Source organism: Rhincodon typus, chromosome 28 (assembly GCF_021869965.1).
Source record: "Rhincodon typus isolate 14 chromosome 28, sRhiTyp1.1, whole genome shotgun sequence".
Taxonomy (NCBI): domain Eukaryota; kingdom Metazoa; phylum Chordata; class Chondrichthyes; order Orectolobiformes; family Rhincodontidae; genus Rhincodon; species Rhincodon typus.
In genome coordinates this window covers 40,009,358-40,034,138 of record NC_063359.1, presented here as the reverse complement: position 1 = coordinate 40,034,138, position 24,781 = coordinate 40,009,358, and the positions used below count along the sequence as shown (strand labels likewise).

Here is a 24,781-nt window from a genome sequence, read left to right as displayed (position 1 = left end):
CCCACCCCCATCTCCTACCTACTAGCCTCATCCCGCCCCCTTGACTTAGGTCCGTCCTCCCTGGACTGACCTATCTTCTCCCTCCCTCCCCACCTACACTCACCTTTACTGGCTCCATCCCTGCCTCTTTGACCTGTCTGTCTCCTCTCCACCTATCTTCTCCTCTATCCATCTTCTATCCGCCTCCCCCTCTCTCCCTGTTTATTTCAGAACCCCCTTCTCCTCCCCCATTTCTGAAGAAGGGTCTAGGCCTGAAACGTCAGCCTTCCTGCTCCTCTGATGCTGCTTGGTCTGCTGTGTTCATCCAGCTCTACATTTCAAAGTAATGTGTTGGCTGGTTTGAACATTTGAAAGCTGGACAAAATAAGAAAATATTTGTATTTAAAGCTGAATTCATAACTTCAGGATGCCCCAAAGCACTTTTTAACCAATAAAGTACTTTTTACTCAATGCTGTAATGTAGGAAATGTGGTAGCTAATTTGCACATAACGAAACATGATCATCTGTTTTCTTGAGGTAATGATAACCTCCCATCCAAAGGGCAAATTAGTATAATTGTCTCTCTTTATGGCCCCTGTGCCAGTGCAGCACTCCTTCATTACTACACAGGGAGTCTCAGTCTAAATCTTGTGTACTCTGGAGTAAAACTTTATGGGGAGATGGTAGCAGTGGTAATGTCACTGGTAAGCCCGAGGCCCAGGAGAATCCTCTGGGGCCGTGCACTCAAATTGAACCATGGTAACTTATTAATTTAATTCAATAAGATTGAGAATTGAAAGCTGGTCCCAGTGATGGAAACCTTGAAACTGTGCTAGATTGTAGTTAAAAATGCATCTAGTTCACTAGTGTCCTTTTAGGGAGTGAAATCTGCTGTCCTTAACCTGGTCTGGCCTACATGTGATTTCAGACCTTACAGCAATGCCCTGAGAAATGGCCCAGGAAGCCATTCCGTTTGAGGGGAAACTGGAGATGGGCCATAGCATCTGACAGGCTAAGTCATTCTCCTTCCAGTCTATCTATATGCCTGCATTCTGATCTCTCATCTGTGGTGGGGAAGACACTTGTTTTGAAATGTGAAATGTGAAATGTGCCTTTGCAAAGATGGATAGAAGAGTGATGCAGGGGGGAGGTGGTGGTATTATGGTAATGTCTTCTCAGTGGGCCGTAGTTTGGCCTGCTCGAAACCTACTGATTTTCCAGTGCAAACAGCTGTCCTGACAGAGTATTGCAGACTGGCACGTTCCATAGTTCAGGACTATGTGCTAGAACTCACTATGGCTTGAGGCAGCTGCTGCAGGCAGACGTTGGGGCAAAGTTACTGTCTAAAATCTCTCAGCCATTGTACACTGAGGGCCTGGAAACAGTGTCTGAATCCTTGGGATCCTATATCCCTGACAAATCGTGTATATTGTAAATAGCAAGATTACTGAAATTGTATTGAGGTATCACACTGTGGACCTTTCTGTAGTTTTCCTTTTAATGCATTTCACTGTATGCCTGACATGGAATGTATATTATACATCTCAATTGTATTATGATTTTATTGGGGCACCCAAGAATGGAACATGCTCATGGGGACAATTTGAATTGTATTGCACTTTGTAATTTTCAGGTGGAAATTTATTCTTCTGTACATTTACAAATATTTTGAATAAAGTATGTTTCTGCGAAAACAAAAATGGGGATAGATAACAAATGCTAGCCTTGCCAGTACCACCCATATCCTATGGTAGAATGAATGTATAAAAAGTAAATAAGCCCCTAGTCCTTGACTCTAGATTACCCTAAGTGTACAAGGTTAAGGGCCAACTTCTGGAAAATGGGAGTAGAACAGAGGGATGCTTGATGACTGGCATGGACACAATGGGCCAAATGCCCACTTTCTGTGCATTAAAAATTCCAGAACTCCTCAATGAGCTAGTGGTGGTTTCCCTAACTCTGTGTGGGCCACATTCAAGCCCAGTTGCTCCAGAGATGCGCAATGATATTACAAAAACAGAACTTTGCTCAGCATCTGTGGATAGAAAATAACCCGAAAGGGTGATAGAGGTCTGGAACTCACTTCTGCGAATGGCGGTTAATGCTAGATCAGTTGTTAACTTTAAATCTGAGATGATTTTTATTTTGTTAAGCAAATGTATTAAATGATACGAGCCATAGGCAGGTACTGTATACAATCACTGAAAGCCTTGCTATGTTTCGAGGCCAGTGACCTTCCCTTGTTCTGAAAGAGGGTGACTGACCTCGAAACATTAACTCTGTTTCTCTCTCCAGAGGTTCTGCCAGCCCTGCTGAGTTTCTCCAGCATTTCTGTTTTTGTTTCTGATTTCTTTTGTGTTAAAACTTTCGAGCTTTGTCCCTCCTCCTCTGTCTGGGAAGTTGCCTGCCCTGTGATTGGACGAGCGGCAGCCCCTGTCTGATTGGCCGTGTCCCCGGCCAATTGGCGGTGGAGGGCGGGGACGTTTCCTGCCCCTGCGCTGTTATTGGCTGAGCCTGCCGCGGAGGCCGGCCTGCCATTGGCTGGGAAGCGGTGGCTGTGATTGGCTGCAGCCGGGTGGCCGTGATGCGGTGAAGATGGCGGCGGTGGGACAGTGCTCGGTCGCTGTCGAGAAGGAGCGCTGGCAGCCGCTGTCCTTCACGTACGTCGAATATCCCCCAGGTACGGTTCCTTCATTTGCTCGGGGGCTGTGGCGAGGACGGATCTTCGGCCTCCCGATGACAATTTGCATTTTTTTGAAAAAAATGCATATTTTTGGTATTGCGAGCGGAGGAAGAATGACTGGCCAGCGGTCGGCTGTAAGAGAGAGCGTGGCTCGCCGGGGCTAAGAGGTGACAGCGTTTGGTTGCTGCCAAATAAGTTTCCGTTAAGATCGTATACGTCCCCCTCTCGAGTGCACATGCGGCATCCCGCCGGAAAAGTGTCCGGATCGCAGAAGTCTGCGCATGCTCGTCCGCCTCCCAATGCGCAAGCGCGACCGGTGGGCGGGGGGGGGTGGTTTGGGAGCTTTTACTGCGCGTGCGTATTGCGCCCACCTAGCGCAGCTGTCATGGTGAAAATATTTATAGCAGTGGCTAATGAGAGATTATACTGACTGCACTGGTACAAGAGTCATTTATTGACTTTTAATTCATACGCTTCTTTTGAAATTGAAAGAGTAGTATGATCTGAGAATATTTAAACTAGGATCTTATTAAAAGTTTTCTTTTTTCTATAAGGGCACTTGATAAAGTGCAATTCAGGGTCCTTCTGTGAGCAGGATTGCAGAGTTTTAAAAGTTGTCATTAGAAGTGGTTTGATCTGAGGGTGACCATGCTTCAGGTGAGAGGAGAGATTGAGAAGGAGAGTCCTTTTTGGTAACCTCTGCCAGTGCAGGCATTGAACCTATGCTGTTAGCATCACACTGCATTACAAACCAGTTAACCAGCCCAAATGAGCTAACTGACACCCCCCTCCCCTCCAGTAGAATTGTAGGAACAGGGGCCATTCAGCCTCTCCAGTCTGCTCTACCATTCAGTGAGCTCATGGCTGATTTTTGTCCTAACTCCATATACCTGCCTTTGGCCCCTGGCCCTCCTACCTAGTTTGAATTAGCCATGGTAGATCAAGTGGAGAACCCCATCACTTGCAGAGCAAATTGGCATAGAAGCCAATCAAACATTCTGTGGGCCAGTACCAGGCTGAGAAAACGATGTCATATATTTATCTACGGCTGTTTGCAGGATATCTCCAAGCAGTTTACTGCCAATTAATATTGTTGAAATAAAAACAATATGTGCTGGAAAATCTCAGCCAGTCTGGCAGCAACTGTAGAGAGAGAGCTTTTGAGTGAAGAATGACTTCTTCTTCAGAACTGTAGACACTCTTGCATTATAAGAAATGTGGTTGCTCCAAATTCCAATACACAGTTAGACAATCTGTTTTAGTGACTTTGGTTAAGGGACACATATTGAACTGGTTACTGGGGATAGTTTTTCTACTCTTATTCAAAATTAGAGAATCACAGAGCACAGGAGGAGGCTTTTTGAAGAGCTGGTGCAAATACGATTGGCCAATTGAGCAATTTTCTCAGTGCTGTTCTCTCTGCAACTTGCACATGCTTCTTTTTAGATATAAGCTTTATCTCTTTTTTTTTGAATATTTCAATTGAATCTGCCTTCACCACTATCTCAGGCCAAACCTTACAACTTACAGTTTTAAAAACTTCTTCATGTTGTTTTTGCTGCTTTGTCATTACTTTAAGTATGTGCTGCCTCATTCTTGATCTTTTCACAAGTGAGAACAGTTTTTTTCCTATCTACTCTGTCCAGACCCCAGTCGACTATGAACATCTCTATTAAATCTCCTCTCAGCTTCTCTTCAAGACAAACAGCCTAATTGGTCCAATCTGACTTCATAACTGAAGTTCCTTATCCCTGGAATCATTCTTATGAACCTTTTCTGCATCTTCTCTAATGCCTTAATATTTTTCCTGAAGTGTGGAAGCTAGAACAGGACACAGTACTCCAGCTGAGGCTGAACTAGTGTCCTGTACTAGTTCTGCATAACATTATTGCTGTTGCACTCCATGTAATAAATCCCAGGAGACTGTATGCTTTAATAACAGCTCTCAACTGATCCTGTCATTTTCAATGAATTATACATCTAAAACCCTGGTCCTGCACCCTCTTTTAGAGTTGAACCCTTTATTTTATATTGTGTCTTTGTGTTCTTCCTACCAAATGAGTTACCTCACCTTTGTCTGCGTTGAACTTCACCTGCCTGCTCATTCCACCAATTTGTCTGTATCCTTTTGAGATTCTGCACTATTCTCCTCTCAGTTTCTACTGCTTCCAAGTTTTGTATCATCTGCAAAATTTGAAATTGTACCTAGTACACCCAAATCTATGCTATTTATATATACAGTTTCTGGAAAAGCAAGGGTCCCAATGTTGGTCCCCTTGGAACTCCACTGCAAATCTTCCGCCAGCCTGACAGACGTTCGCCGCCCACCTCTCTCTCTGTCACTTTGCCAATGAAGTGTTCATGTTCTTGCTGTCCTTTTGTTCTGTAAGCTGTAGCTTTGCCACAGTTCTGTTGTGTGACATTATATCTAATCCATTCTGGAAGTAAATGAACATCATACCAGCAGCATTGTGCTGATCAACTATCTCTGTTCCCTCTTGCCAGTAATTTAGTTAAGACACACTTTTTCCTTAAATGATTGTTTCTAGAAGTTTCTACTCCACTGAATTCAAATTGGTTTGCCTTAATGACCATTTTTGAACATATGTGCAACATTTACAATTCTCCAGTTCGAAAACTAGAGTACATACGTTTAAGGTGAGAGGGGAATTATTTAAAAGAGTCCTAAGGGCAACTTTTTCACGCAGAGGGTGGTGTGTGTATGGAATGAGCTGCCAGAGGAAATGGTGGAGGCTGGTACAATTACAACATTTAAAAGGCATCTGGATGGGTACATGAATAGGAAGGGTTTAGAGGGATATGGGTAGTTCTGCTATAATGTGATAGTTGCGTTGTTGCGTGACCTCGCGCTATAGAAAATCTCCATCAAAAATTGTGTTATAGGAAAATCGCTATACCTGTACAGCAGAAAGTTCGCATTATCTAAACAGTGTCCACTATTCATCAGTTGCATTATAGCCAATTCGCGTTAACGAGGCATGCGTTATAGCAGAACCACCTGTATGGCCCAAATGCTGGCAAATGGGACTGGATTTATTTCGCATATCTGGTTGGCATAGGCGAATTGGACCAAAGGGTCTGTTTCCATGCAGTAAAGCTTTATGACTCTGACAACAACCTGTGTCTAAAGAACTCTGAAAAATAATGACCAGTGTCTCTCGCATTCCTCTGCTCTTGGATGTATCTCATCTAATCCTGATGCCTTATCTGCTTTGAAGTGCAGACAGTCTATCAAGTACCACCTCCTAATTGATTTTCCAACCCACTAATGACTGAATTACCATCTCTTTCACCATGACCTGAGAAGCATCATCTTCCTTGGTCAAGTCAGGTGCAGAGTATTAATATAATATCTCGGCCTAAGCAATTCCACACCCAACATATCAGCTCTAAGCTCCAAAGTCCTGCTGCATCCAGTCATGAGTAGTAGTGGACAATTAAACAAGGAGTGGCAAATGGAGTTTAATTTAGATAAATGTAAGTTGTTGCATTTTGGAAAGGCAAATCAGGGCAGGACTTGTACAATTAATGGTAGGGTCCTGGGGAGTGTTGCCGGGCAAAGAGACCTAGGGGTGAAGGTGCATAGTTCCTTGAAAGCGGAGTTGCAGATAGTCAGGGTATTGAAGAAGGTGTTTGGCATGCTTGCCTTCATTGGTCAGTCCATTGAGTACAGGAGTTGGGATATCATGTTGTGGCTGTACAGAACATTGATGAGGCCGCTTTTAGAATACGGTGTCCAGTTCTGTTCACTCTGCAATAGGAAGGAAGGGTTCTGAAAAAAATTATGAAGCTTTTGTGGGATTGGAGGGTTTGAGCTATATGGAGAGGCTGAATAGGCTGGGGATTTTTTTCCTTTGAATGTTGGAGGCTGAGTGACTTTATAAAATCATGAGGGGCATGATTCGAGTGAATAGCCAAGGTCTTCCCCATCCTTCCTGCGGGTAGGGAAGTCCAAAACTGGAGGGCATAAAGTTTAAAGTGAGAAGGGAAAGATTTACAAAAGTCCTGAGGGGCAACCTGAAACCAGAGGGTGATGCGTGTATGGAACAAACGGCCAGAGAAAGTGATGGAAGCAGGTACAATTTTGTAATTTAAAACGCATTTGGATAGGTACATGAATAGGAAGGGTTTACAAGGGAAATTGGCTGAATGCTGGCAAATGGGACTAGATTAGTTTAGACATTAGGTCGGCATGGATGGGTTGGACTGAAGAGTCTGTTTCCATGCTGTATAATGCTATGACTGTAACTGCGGGAGCAGGCTCTTCAGATGTTCCCATTCACAGCTGTGCAAAAGATAAGGCTGAAGTATTTTAAAAAAGCTTCAGCCAGAAGTGCTGAGGGGATGGTTCATCTTTGCCTTCTCTGAAGGTCCCCAGAATCACAGATGCCAGATCTTAGCCAATTCAATTCACTCTAAATGCTATCAAGAAACAGCTGAAGGCACTGGATGCTACAGGAGCCCTAACAATATTCCGGTAAAATACTGAAGATGTGTGGTTTAGAACTTTGTGTCCCCTACTCAGTCTGTTCCAGTACTGTTATGTGTTGACGTCTGCCTGACAACATGGATAATTGCTCAGGTATGTCCTTTCCCAACAAACACAGGACAAATCCAACCTGGCCAATTATCACCCCATCAGTGTCCTCTTGGCCATCAGTAAAATGATGGAAGTGGTCATAGACAGTGCTGCCAAGCAACACTTGCTTAGCAATAACCTAAGATATGGGAGCAGAATTAAGCCATTCGGCTCATCTAGTCTGCTCTGGCGTTCAGTCATGGATGATGTGTCGCAACCCCGTTCCCCTACCTTCTCCTCATTAACCCTTGATCCCTATACCAATTGAGCCCATTATCTCTGTCTTAAAGACTTGGCCTCCATATCTATGACGATGAGTTCCACAGGTTCACCATCCTCTGGCTGAAAAAATCCACCTCATCTGAGTTCTGAAAGGTTGCCTCTTTACTCTGAGACTGTGCCCTTGAGTCCTGGTTTCTCCAACTAGTGGAAACAACTTCATGTCCGCTGTATCCCCACATCTTTCCTTAGATACGGGGCCCCAAACTGCTCACAATTTTCCAAAAGCAGTCTGACCAGAGCTGAAACAGCTTCGGCAGTATGTCTCTACTCTTGCATTCTAGCCATCTTGAAATGAGCACTAACGTTATATTTGGCCTGCCGAATGAACCTGCACGTTAACCTTAATATCCTGAACTAGGATTCTCAAGTCCCTTTGTGCTTTAGATTTCGTCATCCTGTTAGTATGTTTCTTCTTTGGGATGTGTCTCCTGAATTATTCCAGAAACTCTTGCCACTGCTGTTCCACTATCTTACCTTCTGGGCTCTCCTTCCATTGAACACCAGCCAGCTCCTCCCTCAAACTTTATAATTACCTTTATTCAATTGTAATATCATTACATCTGATTCTAGCTTCTCCCCCTCAAACTATAGGTGAATTCTATTGTATTACGGTCACTGCCCCCTCGGGATTCCTTCATCTTGAGGCCCCCAGTCCAGTCTTCCTCATTACACATCACCAAATCCATAATTGCCTGTCCCCAATTGGGCTGTACCACAGGCTGCTCCAAAAATCCACCTTGTAGACATTCCACAATTTTGTTTTCTTGAGATCTGCTACCAGCCTGATTTTCCCAGTCCACCTGTATATTGAAGTCCCTCGCTATTATTGTACACTTTCTTACATGCCTTTTTAACCTCTTGATTTACTTTCTTCGCACGTTCTGAATTATCTTACTAGTAGTACCTTACTTAATAAAAGATAATACTCACCTGCTATGCACTTCATGTTTATTATTAATACTTTTATCATTTTTAATCTGCCATTTGTATTTATTCAGCCCTGAGCAGCATTACTCACCAGCCAATCAACTCACAACTTTTGTGTCAGTCGTATCTTAATTTTAACTGTCCTCGGGCATCAGCTAGCACTGATGCCATGTCCCAAATTCTCCCGAGTGACCCATCCTAAAATCTTTTCCCACTGTTAGTGTTATGGAATCTTTTAATCCCATCTGAGAGAGCAGAGGGGGCCTTTGTCTGCACTTCTCATCTGAATGATGGCGCCTCAGTGCAGTGCTCTGCTGACACTGCAGTGGAGTATTGACCTTGATTTTTTTGTGCTGTGGCCTGAAGTGGGTTTTAAACTCAGAATCTTCTGACTGTAGGGCAAGAAAGATACCAACTAAACTATTGCTGACACTTGAGCATAATTGAGGGGAGGTGATGGCCTAGTGGTATTATCGCTGGACTGTTAATCCAGAGGCCCAGATAATGTTCTGGGGACCAGGGTTGGAATCCCGCCACGGCAGATGGTGGAATTTGATTTCAATAAATATCTAGAATTAAGAATCTAATGATGGCCATGAATCCATTGCCGATTGTTGGAAAAACCCATCTGGTTCACTAATGTCCTTTAGGGAAGGTACCTGCCATCCTTACCTGGTCTGGCCTACATGTGACTCCAGACCCACAACAATGTGGTTGACTCTTAACTGCCCTCTGGGTGATTAGGGATGGGCAATAAATGCTGCCTAGCCAGTGAAACCCTCATCCTGTGAATGAATAAAGAAAAAAAAAAGTATATTTGTAGAGCAACTTTTACAGCCTCAGGAAATCCTAAAGCACTTTACAGTTGCTTAATAAGTTTGGAATTTTGTATCAGTAATGATATAAGTAGGTACATCCATAGCTAATTTTTGCAAGGTGGCAATGTAACAATGACAAATTAATCTGTTCTGGTGGTGCTGGCTGAAGGAATGAATGTTGGCCAGACACCTGGGAGGTTGAGATTCTCTGCTCTTTCCCCTTCAGAGGGCATGTAGGATCTTGCAGATGATGATGATCCCCTGATTCAAACTTCGAATTCTGAGCTGAGTTTGAAGCCTGTGAGCCGAGGTAGACACACCTCGACAGTCTACGCTGATTTGTATTAAGCAATTGGATCTGAAATTTTGGCAGAATCATAGAATCCCCACAGTGTGGAAGCAGGCTATTTGGCCCATCAAGTCACTACAAAGAGCACCCCACTCAAACTCCTCCTCTACCCCCCCCTCCCCCTCCCAACTACCTGTAAGCCTGCATTTCCCATGGCTAATCCAACTAGCCTGCACATGCCTGGACACTGTGGGCAATTTAGCATGGCCAATCTGCCTAACCTGCATATCTTTGGACTGTGGGAGGAAACAGGAGGAAACCCATGCAGACAAAGGGAGAATGTGCAAACTTCACCCAGGCACTCACCCCAGGGTGGAATCGAACCCGGGTTCTTGGCGCTGTGAGGCCAAGTATGACAGTTGAAGCAAAAGCATGAAATTTTAATCTTTAATGATAAATTAGAGATTTATTTTTTGGCCCCTTTTGTGGCAAAAGTGCATTTAAAGGTTGGGCATTTATTTTTTTTCTAAACAGTTGGGCTGAATTACACGCGTTATAATTTGGGTTTGAAAATTTTCATTGGTGCATAGATTTGGACCATTAACCCTCTACATCAAGTAGCCATGGGAGATTAGCTGAAGACACTGGTTGTCACTATGCATTTTTAGTTTCTGCTACACTGTGAAGAGGGTGGGGGAAAGATGCCAAGTGAAAACTAATATGCAGAGGAGCAGTCTTTTTGGGATTAGGATCTTTCACAGCTGCGTGTTGGTGCAAAGTATAACGGGTCTGAAAGAGGGGGGAAAAACACAAAAAATATGCCACAAAATGCTTATTCAGAGCTTTTAATAATCAATCAACTGGACTGAACTAATCAGGTAGCTAAAACCTGGCTGTACATAGTCACAACACCTTGCAATTGTGGTCTGCTAATCACATCAAGGTTTTCAGTCTTTGGAATTCTCACTCCTGAGTTGGAAAGCTATGATTTTCACCCAATTGCGAGAGTTAAGCAGGTAACATAGGCTGAAGGAGTGTTTCCCTGTCTGAAGCATTATCTTAAGTCCATTGTGAAGATTGTATAGAGTCATACAGCATGGAAACATGTATGGCGTGATTTGTATTTATCCCTCAGTCAACATCAGTAAATCTGATTATCTGATCAATAACATGTTGCTATGTCTGGGCCAGAGCTGTGCACATGTTGTTTGCCTTGTTTTCTGCATTGTAAGTGACTATCTTTAAAAATTACTTCTTATTTTTCATGGAACATGGGTGTCATTGTTGGGCTAGTATTTATTGCCCGCTTCTTGACTGTCCTTCAGAAGGTGCTGGTGAGCTGATGTCTTGGACTGTCCCACAATCCATGAGTTGTAGGGATATGCACAATGTTTTTGGTGGGTGGGTTCCAGGATTTTGACCCAGCGATACTGAAGAAACAGCTAATTTTGTTCCAAGTTAGGATGGTAAATGACTTGGAGGGGAACTGCAGGTGGTATTCCCGTGTATCTGCTGCCCTTGTCTTTTTAGGTGGTAGCAGTTGTTGGTTTAGATGATGTATTTTGTTGGCCGTAAAGAGTTTTGAGTCCTCTAAGGCATGTGTAATGTATAACATAATGCATGTCGTTTGCTTTCCTGTCATAGTTCAGTCTTTAGCCTCCTGTTGGGCTGATTCTATTAACTCCATGGTGTACTGGTACTCATCTTTATAGTGTGCACCCTATTACCCAGTCACAATGCTCTTGCTGGAACTTGCGTTTTTGGATGCAGGCTACTTTTATCATGACTTCATTGTTTACTCTGCCTTCCCAGCTGATGCCTAACTTGTTGCTTGTATGACATGTTCCCAAACGCATCCAATTTCTGCAATCAGTAGTTGATCATAAACAATTCCCAGCAGTTGGTTTATGTGTTCATCTCATTCCTGTGTTCATTTGGCATAAATATTTCCAGGTATACAAATTCATCCACAATTTCTGAGGGCTCACTATTGAAGTCCAGCTACTTGTCTAGGTTTATTCATTCATGAGATGGGAGCCTTGCTGACCAGACCAGCATTCATTACCTATCTCTAATTGTTCAGAGGGCAGTTAAGTGTCAACCACATTGTTGTGGTTCTGGAGTCACCATGTAGACCAGACCAGGTAAGGGCAGCAGTTTCCTTCCCTAAAAGCCATTAGTGAACCAGATGGGTTTGACCATCTCGTGACAATGAATTCATGATCATCATTAGTCTCTTAATTCCAGATATTTATTGAATTTAAATTCCACCATCTGCTGTGGTAGGCTTCAAGTCCAGATCCCCAGAACATTATCAGGATCTCTGGATTAATAGTCTAGTATTAATACCACTGAGCCATTACCTCCCTGCCTCCCCGTTAATTTCATAAATATAATGACTAGCCAGTTTTTCCATTTTTAACAAATCTGCAGCATTAAAACCGACCACTTGTCTCAACTTAGCTATGCTGGTGTTTATGCTCCACATGAGCCTTCTGCCAGCTCATCAGTACATCCTTCTCTTCCTTTCTCCACCAGGTACTTATCCAGCTTCCTCTTAAATACATCTGTAAAGTATGGTAAAAGTTGCCATAGTCTTAGTAGACCATAGGGCTTCTCTCTTATTACAGAGACAACTGGTGATGGCTTAACTTGAGGGTCACCATATCTCCAGTGAGGGCCGAGGTTGAGAAGGAGAGTCCTTCATGGTACCTCGGCCAATCTACTCTTTGCTTTGACTGTGCTTTGTGATGGTGGGTTTCATATTCTCACCGCTATCTAGGTGAAGATGATCTCCTGAATTTATCATATTTATTTTGTGACTGTCTCATATTTGTGCCTGTGGTTTGATCTACCCATAAGTGAAAGCATTTTCTTTTTGTCTACCTAATCAAGTCTTATCTTTATTTTCAGGATCTCTGTTGGGTCAGCCCATCATTTAAAGGAAACTGCCTCAAGTCTGTTTAGATTTTTTTTTGTAATGGATGTGTTGTATATTAGTAGGAATGAAGGATTGTAGGGAAAGGATCCTGAGATTTGCCACTGATAATGTGTCCCCCGATAGCATCCCCATAAAGGCTTGCATTTCTTGTGTCATGTTATAAAATTATTTATGTACCTTCATCAGTGTGACTATAATTTTTTTATAGTATGGGGACCAGAACTGTACACCGTACTTGAAATGTGATCTAAACCAAGGTTCATTCCAAGTTTAACATAATTTCCATACTTTTCAGTTTTCTTCTCAAAATCAGCCCACTGTTTGATTTTCTTTTTTTTTAAGCCTGGTCTCTAATTCTTACAGCTGCATATAAGAGTGAATAGTAATGTTTTGAATAAGATTATAAACTGTAAGGGTTTCTTGCTTTCCTCGCTTTCATCCCCTCTACTCCACCTGTGAAACATGGATGAACCTTTCAAATAAAGCAAAGGAGTTAAAAGCGTTTGGGAGTAGGCAGGAAGATCAGTCAGTGACACAATTTCATTTGAATTGGAACGTTGTGGATTCAAGTTCCACTTTTAGAGACTTGAGCATAATGATCTACGCTGGTGTTCCTTTGCAATACTGAGGGGAAGCTGTATTATTGGCAGGGCCCACAGTTGGAGGAATCATTAAACTGTGGTCTTGTCTGCCCTCTTTTGTAGGTGACAAAGATTCAATGACACAAGAAGAATGAGTAGTTATACCTGGTGTCGTGGCCAATATTTACCTCTCAATACAAATTCACAAAGATGTATTCACTGCGTATATCACGTTGTTTCTGGAAGTTGCTCTGTGCAGATTAGCTGCTGTGATTCCTCACATAATAACATTCAAACACACTTCACAAAATACCTTCGCTGTAAAGTGAATTCTTGGATTCTGGAAAAGGCCCAAAAGGCTGTAAAACTGCCAAGTTAACAGCTTTAGTTTGAAAGGGAAGGAGACAAAAATTGGCAACTATAAGGTAGTTAATTTTAATGTCTGTTGTTGAGGAAATTTAGAGTCGATTATACAGGATGTAATGGCAGTGCATTTGGAAATATATCGTGTTGCTCGAAAGGAGTACTCAAACCTTTTACCCAGGTATTCTTCCATTGTGTTACAGATAAGAGATAGCGTTGACTCAAACTTTAAACAAACTTTTGTTATTTAACTCTTGAATTACCAATATTCAATATAAAACATACATTCATCGCAACACTTACTACTTACTGCATCCAACTTAACCTCAACTTTAACACACTTCATTTAATTTACTTTAATTAATTCACATTTAACCCTAACTGATGTTAACTCTATAAATTTGTCTTGAAACAAACCCTACCTCGATTCAAGTTAAGTCTGGATGGTTTGAATAGGAAGGGTTTAGAGGGGGTATGGGCCAAATGCTGGCAATTGGGACTAGATTGCTTTAGGATATTTGGCCAGCATAGGCAAGTTGGACCGAAGGGTCTGTTTCCATGCTGTACAGCTCTATGACTGTGAGTGGCCAACTTTTCTCTTGGTGTAGATCTTGCCTTGGGATTCTTTGTCCTCTTTGAATATAACTTCAGGGCATGTCCTTCTCAAATGTGGTCTTGAAGGCTCCTCATGCAAAATCCTTCATTCTGCCAACTTTTATCTCACAATGTGCTTGTTATTCTAGAAATTTCTCTGGCACTCAGCCAATGAATTGACCAAACTTTGATCACAACGTTTGATCCGAGCCAGTGAAGTTTATTAGTAAATAGCTCCCAAATGTTTATACCAAGTCATAAACAGTGACATTTCAAACTCCATTTCAGGTAATATGGTGCCAGTCTATCGAGCAGACTGCCATGATCTGTCCCTTTATTTGGTCAACACAGGAAATTGCACATCCTGGCTGCAGTTTTAACTGAAGTCAGAGTTTAAACTAGCTTGACCAAAATTCCCAGCATGCTTGATTAACAATTCTCGTAGCCATTTCTGCTGCTGGCCACCTGACCATAATAGTATGATCAAGCAGAGACAGCTTGTCTTCATAAAGGGGAAATCATGTCTGACAGATTTATTGAAATTATTTGAGGTAACAAGCAAGATAAAGGGGAAGCAGTGGATGTAATGTATTTGGATTTTCAGAAGGCATTTCATAAGGAACCAAATGTTAGGCTACTAAATAAGACAAGAACACAAAGTGTTGAAGGTAGCATATTAGCATCAATAGAGGATTAGCTAACCAATAGAAGACAGAGTTGGCATAAGGGAGTGCCACAGGGATCAGTGCTGGGGCCACGATTATTTACAATATATATAAATTACTTGGATGAGGGGAATGAGTGTACTATCACCAAGTTTGTGGATGACACAAAAATTGGTGGGAAGGCAAGTGGTGAGGATGATACAATCTGCAGACATGTTAAGCAAGTGGGGGAAAAACTTGGCAGATGGAATATAATGTGGGAATGAGTGTTCTACATTTTGGCAGGTGGAGTAGAAGAGTTGAATATTATTTCCATGGAGTAAGACTGCAGAAAGCTGCAGAAGAGTGATTTGGGAGTCCTTGTGCATGAAATGCAAAACGCTTGCCTCTAAGTTCGGTGGGTAATTAGGGAGGCAAATGAACTGTTGCCCTTTATTTCAAAGGGAATGGAGTGTAAAAGTGGGAGATTTTGCTAAACTATACAAGTCACATCTGGAACACAGTGAACAGCTTTGAGCCCCTTATTCAGGGATGGCATTGGAGGAAGCCCAAAGGAGATTCAGTAGCTGATACCACGTCATAGAAATGTACGCATAGAAACAGACTCCTCTGTCCAATATGTCCGTGCTAACCAAATATCCTGAGTTAATCTAGTCCCATTTGCTAGTGTTTGGCCCATATCCTTCTGAACGCTTCCTATTTATTTACCTATCCAGATGCCTTTTAAATGTTGTAATTGTACCAGCCTCCACCACGTCCTCTGACAGCTCGTTCCATACATGCACTGCCCTCTGCGTGAAAAGTTTGCCCCTTAGGTTCCTTTTTAAATCTTTCCCCTTTCACCTTAACCTATTCCCTCTAGTTCTGGACTCCCTTACCCTGGGAAAAAGACCTTGGCTATTCACCCTATCCTGCCCCCCATGATTTTCTAAACTTTTATAAGGTCACCCTTCTGACTCCGATGCTCCAGGGAAAATAGGCCCAGCCTAATCACCCTCCAACCCTGGCAACATCCTTGTAAATCTTTTCTGAAACCTTTCAAGTTTCACAACATCCTACCTATAGCAGGGAGACTTGAATTGAACGCACTATTCCAAAAGTGGCTGAAGTATGGAGGAACTTAATCAGAAAGTGGCTGGGAGTGGGGGAAAAAAAGAAGCAGTTCTTCCTTTATTAATTGAATTTCCATCAAAGACAATTGCAACTGAATTGTGAACATCTGACTTGTAGCCTTTTGTCTCAGAACTGATCAAGCCTGGGTCCGTCCTCGGATGATTCGTTCATTTCCGCCCTGAGCTATATGCTTATCAAATGTGTCATGTTCCTTATTTTGTTTTCAATATAATTGCACTGTTAATAATATTGATGTCTTTGAGATTCACGGTTGTGCAATTAACATAACATAATGAATGTAAGTATGAATAAGCCACGGGGTCCTTTAGAATTACTCTACCCCATTTAGTAAAATAGTGGTGGATCTCTTCCCTTGACACCACCCCTTGTATGTTTCCATTTTCCTTGATTCTGTTAGTATCCAAAAATTGATTAGTCCCATTGTTCAGTATACTAACTACTGAACGTCCACAGGCCCTCGGATTGTAGTGTTAGAGCCATTGACACATGTAGTACAGGAGGAAGACATTTCATCTGTCAAGTCCACATTGGCTCTCTCTGGAATAATCTGGTTCCCCTCCGTTGCTCTGCATTTGGATGACTGTAGAAATTAAAAATTCCAAATATTTGCAACCCTGTGAGTGAAGAAATTACTCCTAAGTGGCCTTTACTTTATCCCGAGAATATGACTCCTAGTTCTGGAATCTCCAGCTGGAGAGAATGGGCTCCCAATTTCTACCCTGTCAAACCCTTTCCAAGAGTTCTAAACATTTCATAGATTTGAAAAAGGCATGATGTAATAGGAAAACTGCAGTGTTCAGTTATCAGTACTGCAGTAACTGCAATCACTTTTAAAAAGTTATTTAGGGGGTTGTAATGAGGCTAGGAGATCTTGTGATGCAGTGAGTAGTGTCCCTGCCCCTGAGCCAGAGGCCCTGGATTCAAAACCCACACCAAGGCTTTTTGGCCAAAGAAGTGCATGACATGAAAAAGTTCATGATGTGCCCAATGATATTCAGTATCAATCTGATAGAAAACTAGAACAGCTATGTCATTGTCTGAAGCTATGAATACATGTAAAGGTGCATAGCCATTATGGATCAGATTGATGCCAACATCACATGGATCCCTGTTATGTGCCAGGTGGGTTTGGAACTTCCTCCTCGCCCTTCTCATGGCGTAGATCGTGCTCTGTGGACTGGAGCTGCCTTCAAGCAGAGAACTAAAGAAGAAATAGTATCCAGTCAGTGCAGTAGCATATACGGTGCACCATAGTGGAATGATGAATATTTGATGAAGCTCTTTCCCACATCCATTCATTTACCTATAGCTGAGTTCCCAATCTCAGTTGTGCTGCTGTATGAAAGGATTGTAAGAGCCCATTACCTGTTCGGTGTTGTGACTGAAGTGTTATGGGGTGTAGATACAAAGGCAGAGTTGGAGTTATAAGGAGAGGCTAAATAGGCTGTGGCTATATTCCCTGGAGCATTGAAGACTGAGGGGTGACCTTATGGAGGTTTATAAAATCATGAGGGGCATGGATAGGATGAATAGCCAAGGTCTTTTTCCTGGGGTAGAGAAGTCTAAAACTAGCGCGCATAGGTTTAAGGTGAGAGGGGAAAGATTTAAAAGGGACCTGAGGGTCACCTCTTTCATGCGGAGGGTGGTGTGTGTATGAAATGAGCTGCCAGAGGAAATGGTGCAGGCTGGTGCAATTGCAACATTTAAAAGGCATCTGAATGGGTACATAAATAGGAAGGGTTCAGAGGGAAATGGGCCAAATGCTGGGAAATGCAACTAGGTCAGATTGGGATATCTGGTTGGTGTGGATGAGTTGGACTGAAGGGTCTGCTTCTGTGCTGTACAGCTCTGGACTCCAGTGCTGAGGCCACAACCAGATCAGCCATGATCTTATTGAATGGCAGAACAGGCTCAATGGGCAGAATGGCCTATTAGCCATCCAAAGTGTTATGTTCCTGTGGAAAAGGAAAAACTTGCTTTGGTGCCTTTCATGAACTTGGGGCATTCCAAATGCTTTGCAACCAATGAAGTACTTTAGGTCTAGTCACTGTTTTAATTAGGAAACATGGCAGTTATTTTGCACCCCTCAAACTCTCACAAGCAGCATGCTTTTGCAATCGTGTAAATTCTTAATGTGATATTGTGGGATAAATATTAGGGCGAGGGCTCCACGGTCCTAAAATAAATTGTACTGTGGGACCTTTTGTTTCCACCTGTGAGAGCAGATAGAACCTCAGTTTGATGTCTTGTTAGAAAATTAGCTCCTGTGACATTGGAATGCTCCTTTGGTGCTGTACTTGGAGTGTTGGCCATGTACCCGATCTCTCAACCTTCTGACTCAGATGAGATGGATTCCCACTGAGTCACAGCTCGAGTGTCAATAGACGAGCAACCAAAGTGTTTGCTTCATCAGCAACAACTTGCATTTATATAGTGCATTTAACGTGGTGTGATGCACTTCACAGAAGTGAATCAAATGAATTTCGACGAGACACTTCGAGGAGATGACTAAACATTTAGTCAGAAACTGTTATATCCAAAAGGCAAATAGAGATGGAGAAGTTTAGGGAAGAAAATAAGAGAGTTAACTGAAGGCATCGCCTTCAACAGTGGAGTGATTAAATTAAAACATAAACAAGAGGTCAGATTGGAAGAGTGCAGGAATCTTACAGTTGTGTCACTGGTGAAGATGATATAGAAAAGGATGAGCTAGACCTTGGGTTAACTGGAAATAAATGAAAATTGTAAAATAGATATGTTGGCGCCCAATATAGCAATGTTGGTCAGTGAGAACGGGTGATGGGTGAATAGGACAGGATGCAAATTGGGAAAAGAACACAGAGTTTTGGATAAATTCCAGTTTTAGGTGGGAGGCTGGCTTGGAGTATATTGAAATAGTTAAGTCTGGAAATAAAAGAAGCTTAGATGAGGATTTTGGCAGCAGATGAGCTGAGTTTGGAGAATTTTGGTGGGGGGACAATGCTGTAGAGGTGCAAGGGTATGGTTTTGACTCTGAACTTTGGCAGGTTATTCACTGTGGATCAGATTCGATACAGATCTTAAGAATGATCTGGGTCAGCCTCTGTCCGTTACTAGGGGCAAGGATAAAGTTGGTGGCTAGGAAGTCATTTTATAGTGGGGACTGAAAGTGCGTTGGTGCTGCTTGTATTTAGTTTCATTTCTCGGGCACTGGCTCAGAGATGATCATCTATCGTCTTTGTCATGAGACATCTTAGGAACATTAAGGAGGAAATGGAGGGATTAACTAATATTTTAAAACTTGCATCAGCTTTTCTTTATATTGCACAAATCTAAACTGCCTACTTTTTCTTGTCTCTAGGTGACCTCACAGGAAAAGTTCTTGCATATTTAAGTCTTGTCCCAGTATTTATCCTCTTTGGTTTCATCACACTCATTGTGTTCAAGAGGGAGTTGCACTCTGTAAGTTTTGCATCTATTTCTCACGATTCATGAGAATCGTTGTTCTGACTGTTTGTTTCTGTGGAATGGTCTCGGTTCTGCTATGTTCCCTACTGGAAGTCGCCATCCCCTGTTCTCTTGAGAAGATGGTGGCAGGTGGAAGTCTGAAGATTGGTCAAGCTGGCTGCCCCACCTGGCACTGTAGGACAGGGAGCGGGGAGACAATTGGTTGCCAAGGTGGATGCACCAAGGTGTGGCATCACGTGTCCCATGTACCTCATCGGTGGTTTCTCAAGCGTCATTTAAAAGTGATTGATTTCTGTTTATGATGTGTATGTGAATGCAATCTCTAATAGAAACTTTTTTATAATAGCTCCTTAATTTTAAAAAAAAAGCACACTAAATAAATGTAATTTTCTTCAAACCTTAATTTGGACCAGGGTAGTATAGTGGTTAAATTGCTGGACTACCCAGAGGCCCGACCAGTATCTGGAGACTTGAGTCCCAGTTCCACCATGGGGAATGAAATTCAATTAATGAATAAAAATCTAGTCTGTGACATTGAAATTAAAGGAAAAGCTCATTAAGGATGGAGTTCTGCTGCCCTGGCTCAGTCTGGGCCCTGACGTTACTCCAGACCCACAGCAATGTGTTCGATTCCTAACTGACCTGTGGAATGGCCTGGTAAATGACTATTGTGTTCAAGAAGTCAGCACACCACCACCTTCTCAAGATCAGTTACTTGACAGTACACACTGGCCTGGCCAGTGAAATACTTATCCCAAGAATGAATAATAAAGGGTTGTCCCTGATAGCCCAACTAGATGGGAATAAATCTCTGGTGCGTATTCACTTAATTTCTGCACACACAGAGTTCCTCAGCTTAAGCAATGGGAGTCATTTTTTACTCCCATTTCTAAATGAATGGCTCTTACTTGCACTAGGGGGTGGTTTGGTGGCACATGTGCTTTAGGTGGACATGAAAAACCAAGAGAGGTGGAGTGTTCATGAGCCTCTAATCTGATGTTGAGAGTGAGTGTGTCCAGTGGTTGATTGTTCGACTCTTGCTCTTCTGTCCTAAATAAACCATGTGGAAATTCTTACCAGTTGCTTCATAGAATCCCCACGGTGTGAAAACACGCCATTCGGCCCAACAAGTTTACACAGATCTTCTGAAGGCCATCCACCCGACCCCTCCCCTAACCCTATCCCTGTATTTCCCAAAGCTAACGCACCTAATCTACACATCCCTGAACACAATGGACGATTTAGCATGGCCAATCCACCTAACTTGCACATCTTTGGACTGTGGGCAGAAACCCACGCGGACACAGGGAGAACGTGTAAACTTCACACAGACAATTGCCCGAGGCTGGAATCGAACCCGGCTCCCTGGCGCTGAGAGACAGCAGTGTTAATCACTGAGCCACCATGCTGCCCTAGCCACTTGTTGCTTGTTGTAGAACATGTAAATGGATTAAGGGTGGCTCTGAAATATTCGTTTGGTGTGCTTTAAATTTGCACGCACTGTACATTCCCTGGAAAAAAAAATCTTAAGCACAGAAAGTTTGAGGTCATTTTCCATTAGAGCATGCAGATTCTTCCATGCATAAACCACTTGGCAGAACTATTTCATGTAAGAGTGGTTTTATAATTCCTGAAGCTCCTAATGCTGTACAGCAGTATCCCCTTCACATTTAGAGATAGTAGGAACTGCAGATGCTGGAGAATCCGAGACAACAAGGTGCAGAGCTGGATGAACACAGCAGGCCAAGCAGCATCACAGGAGCCAAAAGGCTTCTGATGAAGGGTCTAGGCCCGAAACGTCAGCCTTTTGGCTCCTGTGATGCTGCTTGGCCTGCTGTATTCATCCAGCTCTGCACCTTGTTGTCCCCTTCACATTTATTGAGCTGCTACCCAGCAGTGTAAAGAAAAATTGACTGAGTGAGATTGAGGACAAAGCTTGAAATTTGAAATTTGTTGAATGAAGTTACTGGCCCTCAGACCCACCATCACTACCCTCCTACAGAGAACAGAGGTTGTGAAGCCACACTGTGGGCAGAGTAAATGTGCATCTTGGAAGGAAAAGGTGTTCATGATGCTTGCATTTGTTATTGTTGGGCACTGCTTCCCAGCCAGGTCCCCTCATTGGGAATCTTTTATGCTTCATGTTTTTTTTATGTGCAATGCTGTAATAAAGCAACTGCTTCAGATGTTAACAAAGGCACCTGATAATTTCAGTACCCTGAGAAACCTCTGTATAGTCTGCAACTTCCTTTGTGAAATACCTTATTCTGTTTTTAGTATTTTGCTTGCAGCAGTTGAAGGTCTTTGGTAAGCGTGTCTCTTGCGTTATGGATTGTGCTGGTGGAGGTTAAGAATTGCGGTGAACACTGACTTCCCTAGCTTCATTTGAAAGAGTTTACAATTTGCACTCTTTGTTATTTGTTTCAGATTTCATTTCTGTGTGGTTTGGTACTAAATGAAAGCTTCAACTGGGTAATTAAAAATGTTATCAAAGAACCTAGACCATGCCAAGGTGAGAGTAACTCGTTGCACTAAATGTTTCCATTACTTCCTTAATAAGGAGTGAGTGTGTGTCTAACGAACGTATCATTGAGAACCAAGTTGTTGTGTTTTCTGGTGTCCAGGCTGCATCCTCTTGCATATTTAAATATTCCTTACATATACGTGATCAAATCATAGGCCAGAATTTATGGTATTTGTGGTTTTCACCTTTTTAATTTTGTTTTAAGAGCAGCATATACAGTGGATCAGAGAACTTAGAGGTGCTGATGGTATTGAAATGGGATTAATCTGAGAATTATTTACCTAATGCATAGTTTGATGTGACTGCTTTGCTACCTACCATCTGCTTTAGTAATTCTCTGAACTTTTGGAATCTGTATTCATTGATCATGTAAAAATATATCTAACAAAGTACTGATAGGGGAAGTATTATTCTACTGAGCTATTACCTAATGTCATTTCCACTTTCAGTAGAGGTTTATTGGTGCTGGTAAACTCCTAGTGCAAGGTGGCAGCCTGCTCCTCTTCATTAGCTGTACTGTTGCCGTGCTGGTAGTGCTAATGGCGGCAGTGTGAGATGAGGGGCTGGATTTCTGTTGGTTTGCTATTGCTCCCAGCTGTTGTGAAAGGGACTAGAACTGAAAAGGCTAAAGAACCCTTTTTTTTAAAAAATAAAGCCAAGCTGTCCTCCCGAACAGAGACCCGATGTGCTATTGAAAAATGGGCTGTTTCTGTTACAGCAGCAGATAAAAAATAGAAGATAGGAGCTGGAGTAGGCCATTCAACCCCTCCAGTCTGCTGCACCATTTAACACGATTGTGGCTGATCATCGAGTTCAATGCCTTTGTCCTGCCCTTCCCCATATACGTTGATCCCTTTAGCCACAAGAGCTATATCTACTCCCTGAAGATGCACAATGTTTTGGCCTTGACTATTTTTCTGTGGTAATGAACTCCACAGGCTCACCACACTCCGGGTTAAGAAATTTCTCCTTATCTCAGTTATAAAAGGTTTGCCCTTTATCCTTATCCAGAACCAGGGTCATAGCTTTCCCCCACCAACGGGAACATCCTTTCTGCGTCTAACCTGTCTGCACCTGTTAGAATCTTATTGGTTTCTCTGAGATCCTTCCTCATTCTTCTAAACTCCAATGAATTGAGTCCTAACTGACTCAGTTTCTCCTCATACTGTTAGTCCTGCCATCCCAGGAATCAATTTGGTAAACTTCAAGCACAGAGCATTGGCTGCAGTGACTACTTCTTTGATTAATTCTGCAGTACACTTTGGACTTTAGTCAGTGTCCCTATCACCTCTTGGAATGATACAGGCAGTTGGAGCTGACTGCCTTTAATCTGACAACGTTGTTGACATGTTGTAAATCTGCTCCTTGTGGTCAGGATAGCTGTGGATGGGATTTCATGCCGTAATTTCCAATCAAAGTCACAAAACACACTGTTCATGCTTTGCAAGAGAAATACAGCACTGTGAATGCTCTGCCTGTTCACAGGCAATTTACAGCTGGGCTGTATTTTTTTTCCCTTTATTGTCTGAGATCTGGTATTGAAAAAGAGGTCTCTAAAATCAGAACGAAGAGGCTGTAGATTGACTTGACCTTTTTTATCAAAAGATGATTAATCCCTGAAAGATTGAAAATACTCCCATATCTACTTCACAGAAACGCAATGTACTATGAATGCTGAAATACTGAGCTATCCCTCAATCTGTGGAGATAGGAACTGGGTTGATGTTTTGTGCATGTGAATTTTCCTCAGAACTGAAATGTGGTGCCCTGAAATGTTAGTTTGGGGTTCTCTCTCTCTGTAGATGCTGCCATACTTCCTGAGTATTTTCAGTTTATATCCCTTAAGTACCTTGTTCCCGTCAGTCACTGTGGGATGGTGGGTTTTGCTCTCATTGTGCTGAAGACAAATTATTGATTTCTCAGGGAGTGGATGGGAATGAGAAGTTGAAGCAGAAGATCAGCCATGGTGATATCGAGTCGCAGGGCTGTATGATCTGCTCCTGTTTCTTTTGGAGAACCTGTCTAACCCATGTGCTCACCCTGAGAAGCTTTCAGCTCATGTAAGAGGTTCTGTTGTTTCATCATTTGTAAATGTTACTCTTGCTTGCAGGTGGCCACAGTAACTTGTTTACAGAGTATGGGATGCCCTCCAGTCATTCCCAGTTCATTTGGTTCTTTTCCATCTACTCCCTCCTTTTCCTTTATTTAAGGTATGTAAGACTCTTGGGTCTGTTTGTGGTTCAGTATTACACTATATTTGAAGGCTAGAAAAACTTGAACTCTTCATTCATGTAAGTTAAATAATAGGGGAGATGATCTCATGGTAGTAACCAGTAATCTAGAAGCCGGGGCTTTGGGGACATGTGTACACCTCCTACCATGTGAGCTGGTGGAGTTTAAATACAGCTAATAAAATCTGGAATTGAAAATGTGTCAAGTGAAATCTACTGGTGATCGTGAATCTATAACCGATTGTTGTAAAAACCCATCTGGACCACTAGTGATCAATGGGGAAGAAATCTGCTGTCCTTAGCCAATTGGCCTGCTTGTGACTCCAGAGGGCCCAGCAGTGTGTTTGAATCTTAAACTTCCCTCTGAAGTGATCAAGCAAGTCACTCAATTTAAGGGCAACAAATGCTGGCCTTACCAATGATAACCACAACCCAAGAAAGATTAAATGTTAATACAAGGAGCCTTCATATAAGATGACTAGAATAGAGGAATGATTAAACAGGGAGAAACTTCCACCGACAGGAAAGTTAGTAACAAGGTATCTCAATTATCAGATAGTGCCAATAAAGTCAGAGGGGAGATGAGAATTATTTTTCACAAAGTAAGTTCAAACGACATGGAATGCACTGCTTGAAAGGAAGGCAGAAGTAGACTTAATAGTAACTTATACAAGGAAATTGGATATGTACTTGAGAAAATAAAAGTATAAATGCAAAAGGCC

General features: G+C 42.4%; 1 protein-coding gene across 1 annotated transcript in view; it reads left to right on the top strand.

Annotated features, from left to right (window-relative positions):
- Positions 1 to 2,526: 2,526 nt before the first annotated feature.
- The window catches only part of dolpp1 (dolichyldiphosphatase 1), a 34,884-nt gene continuing 12,629 nt past the window's right edge, over positions 2,527 to 24,781 (top strand). The window contains exons 1-4 of the mRNA XM_020514199.2: positions 2,527 to 2,660; positions 19,198 to 19,298; positions 21,732 to 21,816; positions 23,939 to 24,038. Of these exons, the coding sequence (XP_020369788.1) occupies positions 2,576 to 2,660; positions 19,198 to 19,298; positions 21,732 to 21,816; positions 23,939 to 24,038 (371 nt within the window). The 5' untranslated portion in view covers positions 2,527 to 2,575. The remainder of the gene's footprint in view (positions 2,661 to 19,197; positions 19,299 to 21,731; positions 21,817 to 23,938; positions 24,039 to 24,781) is intronic.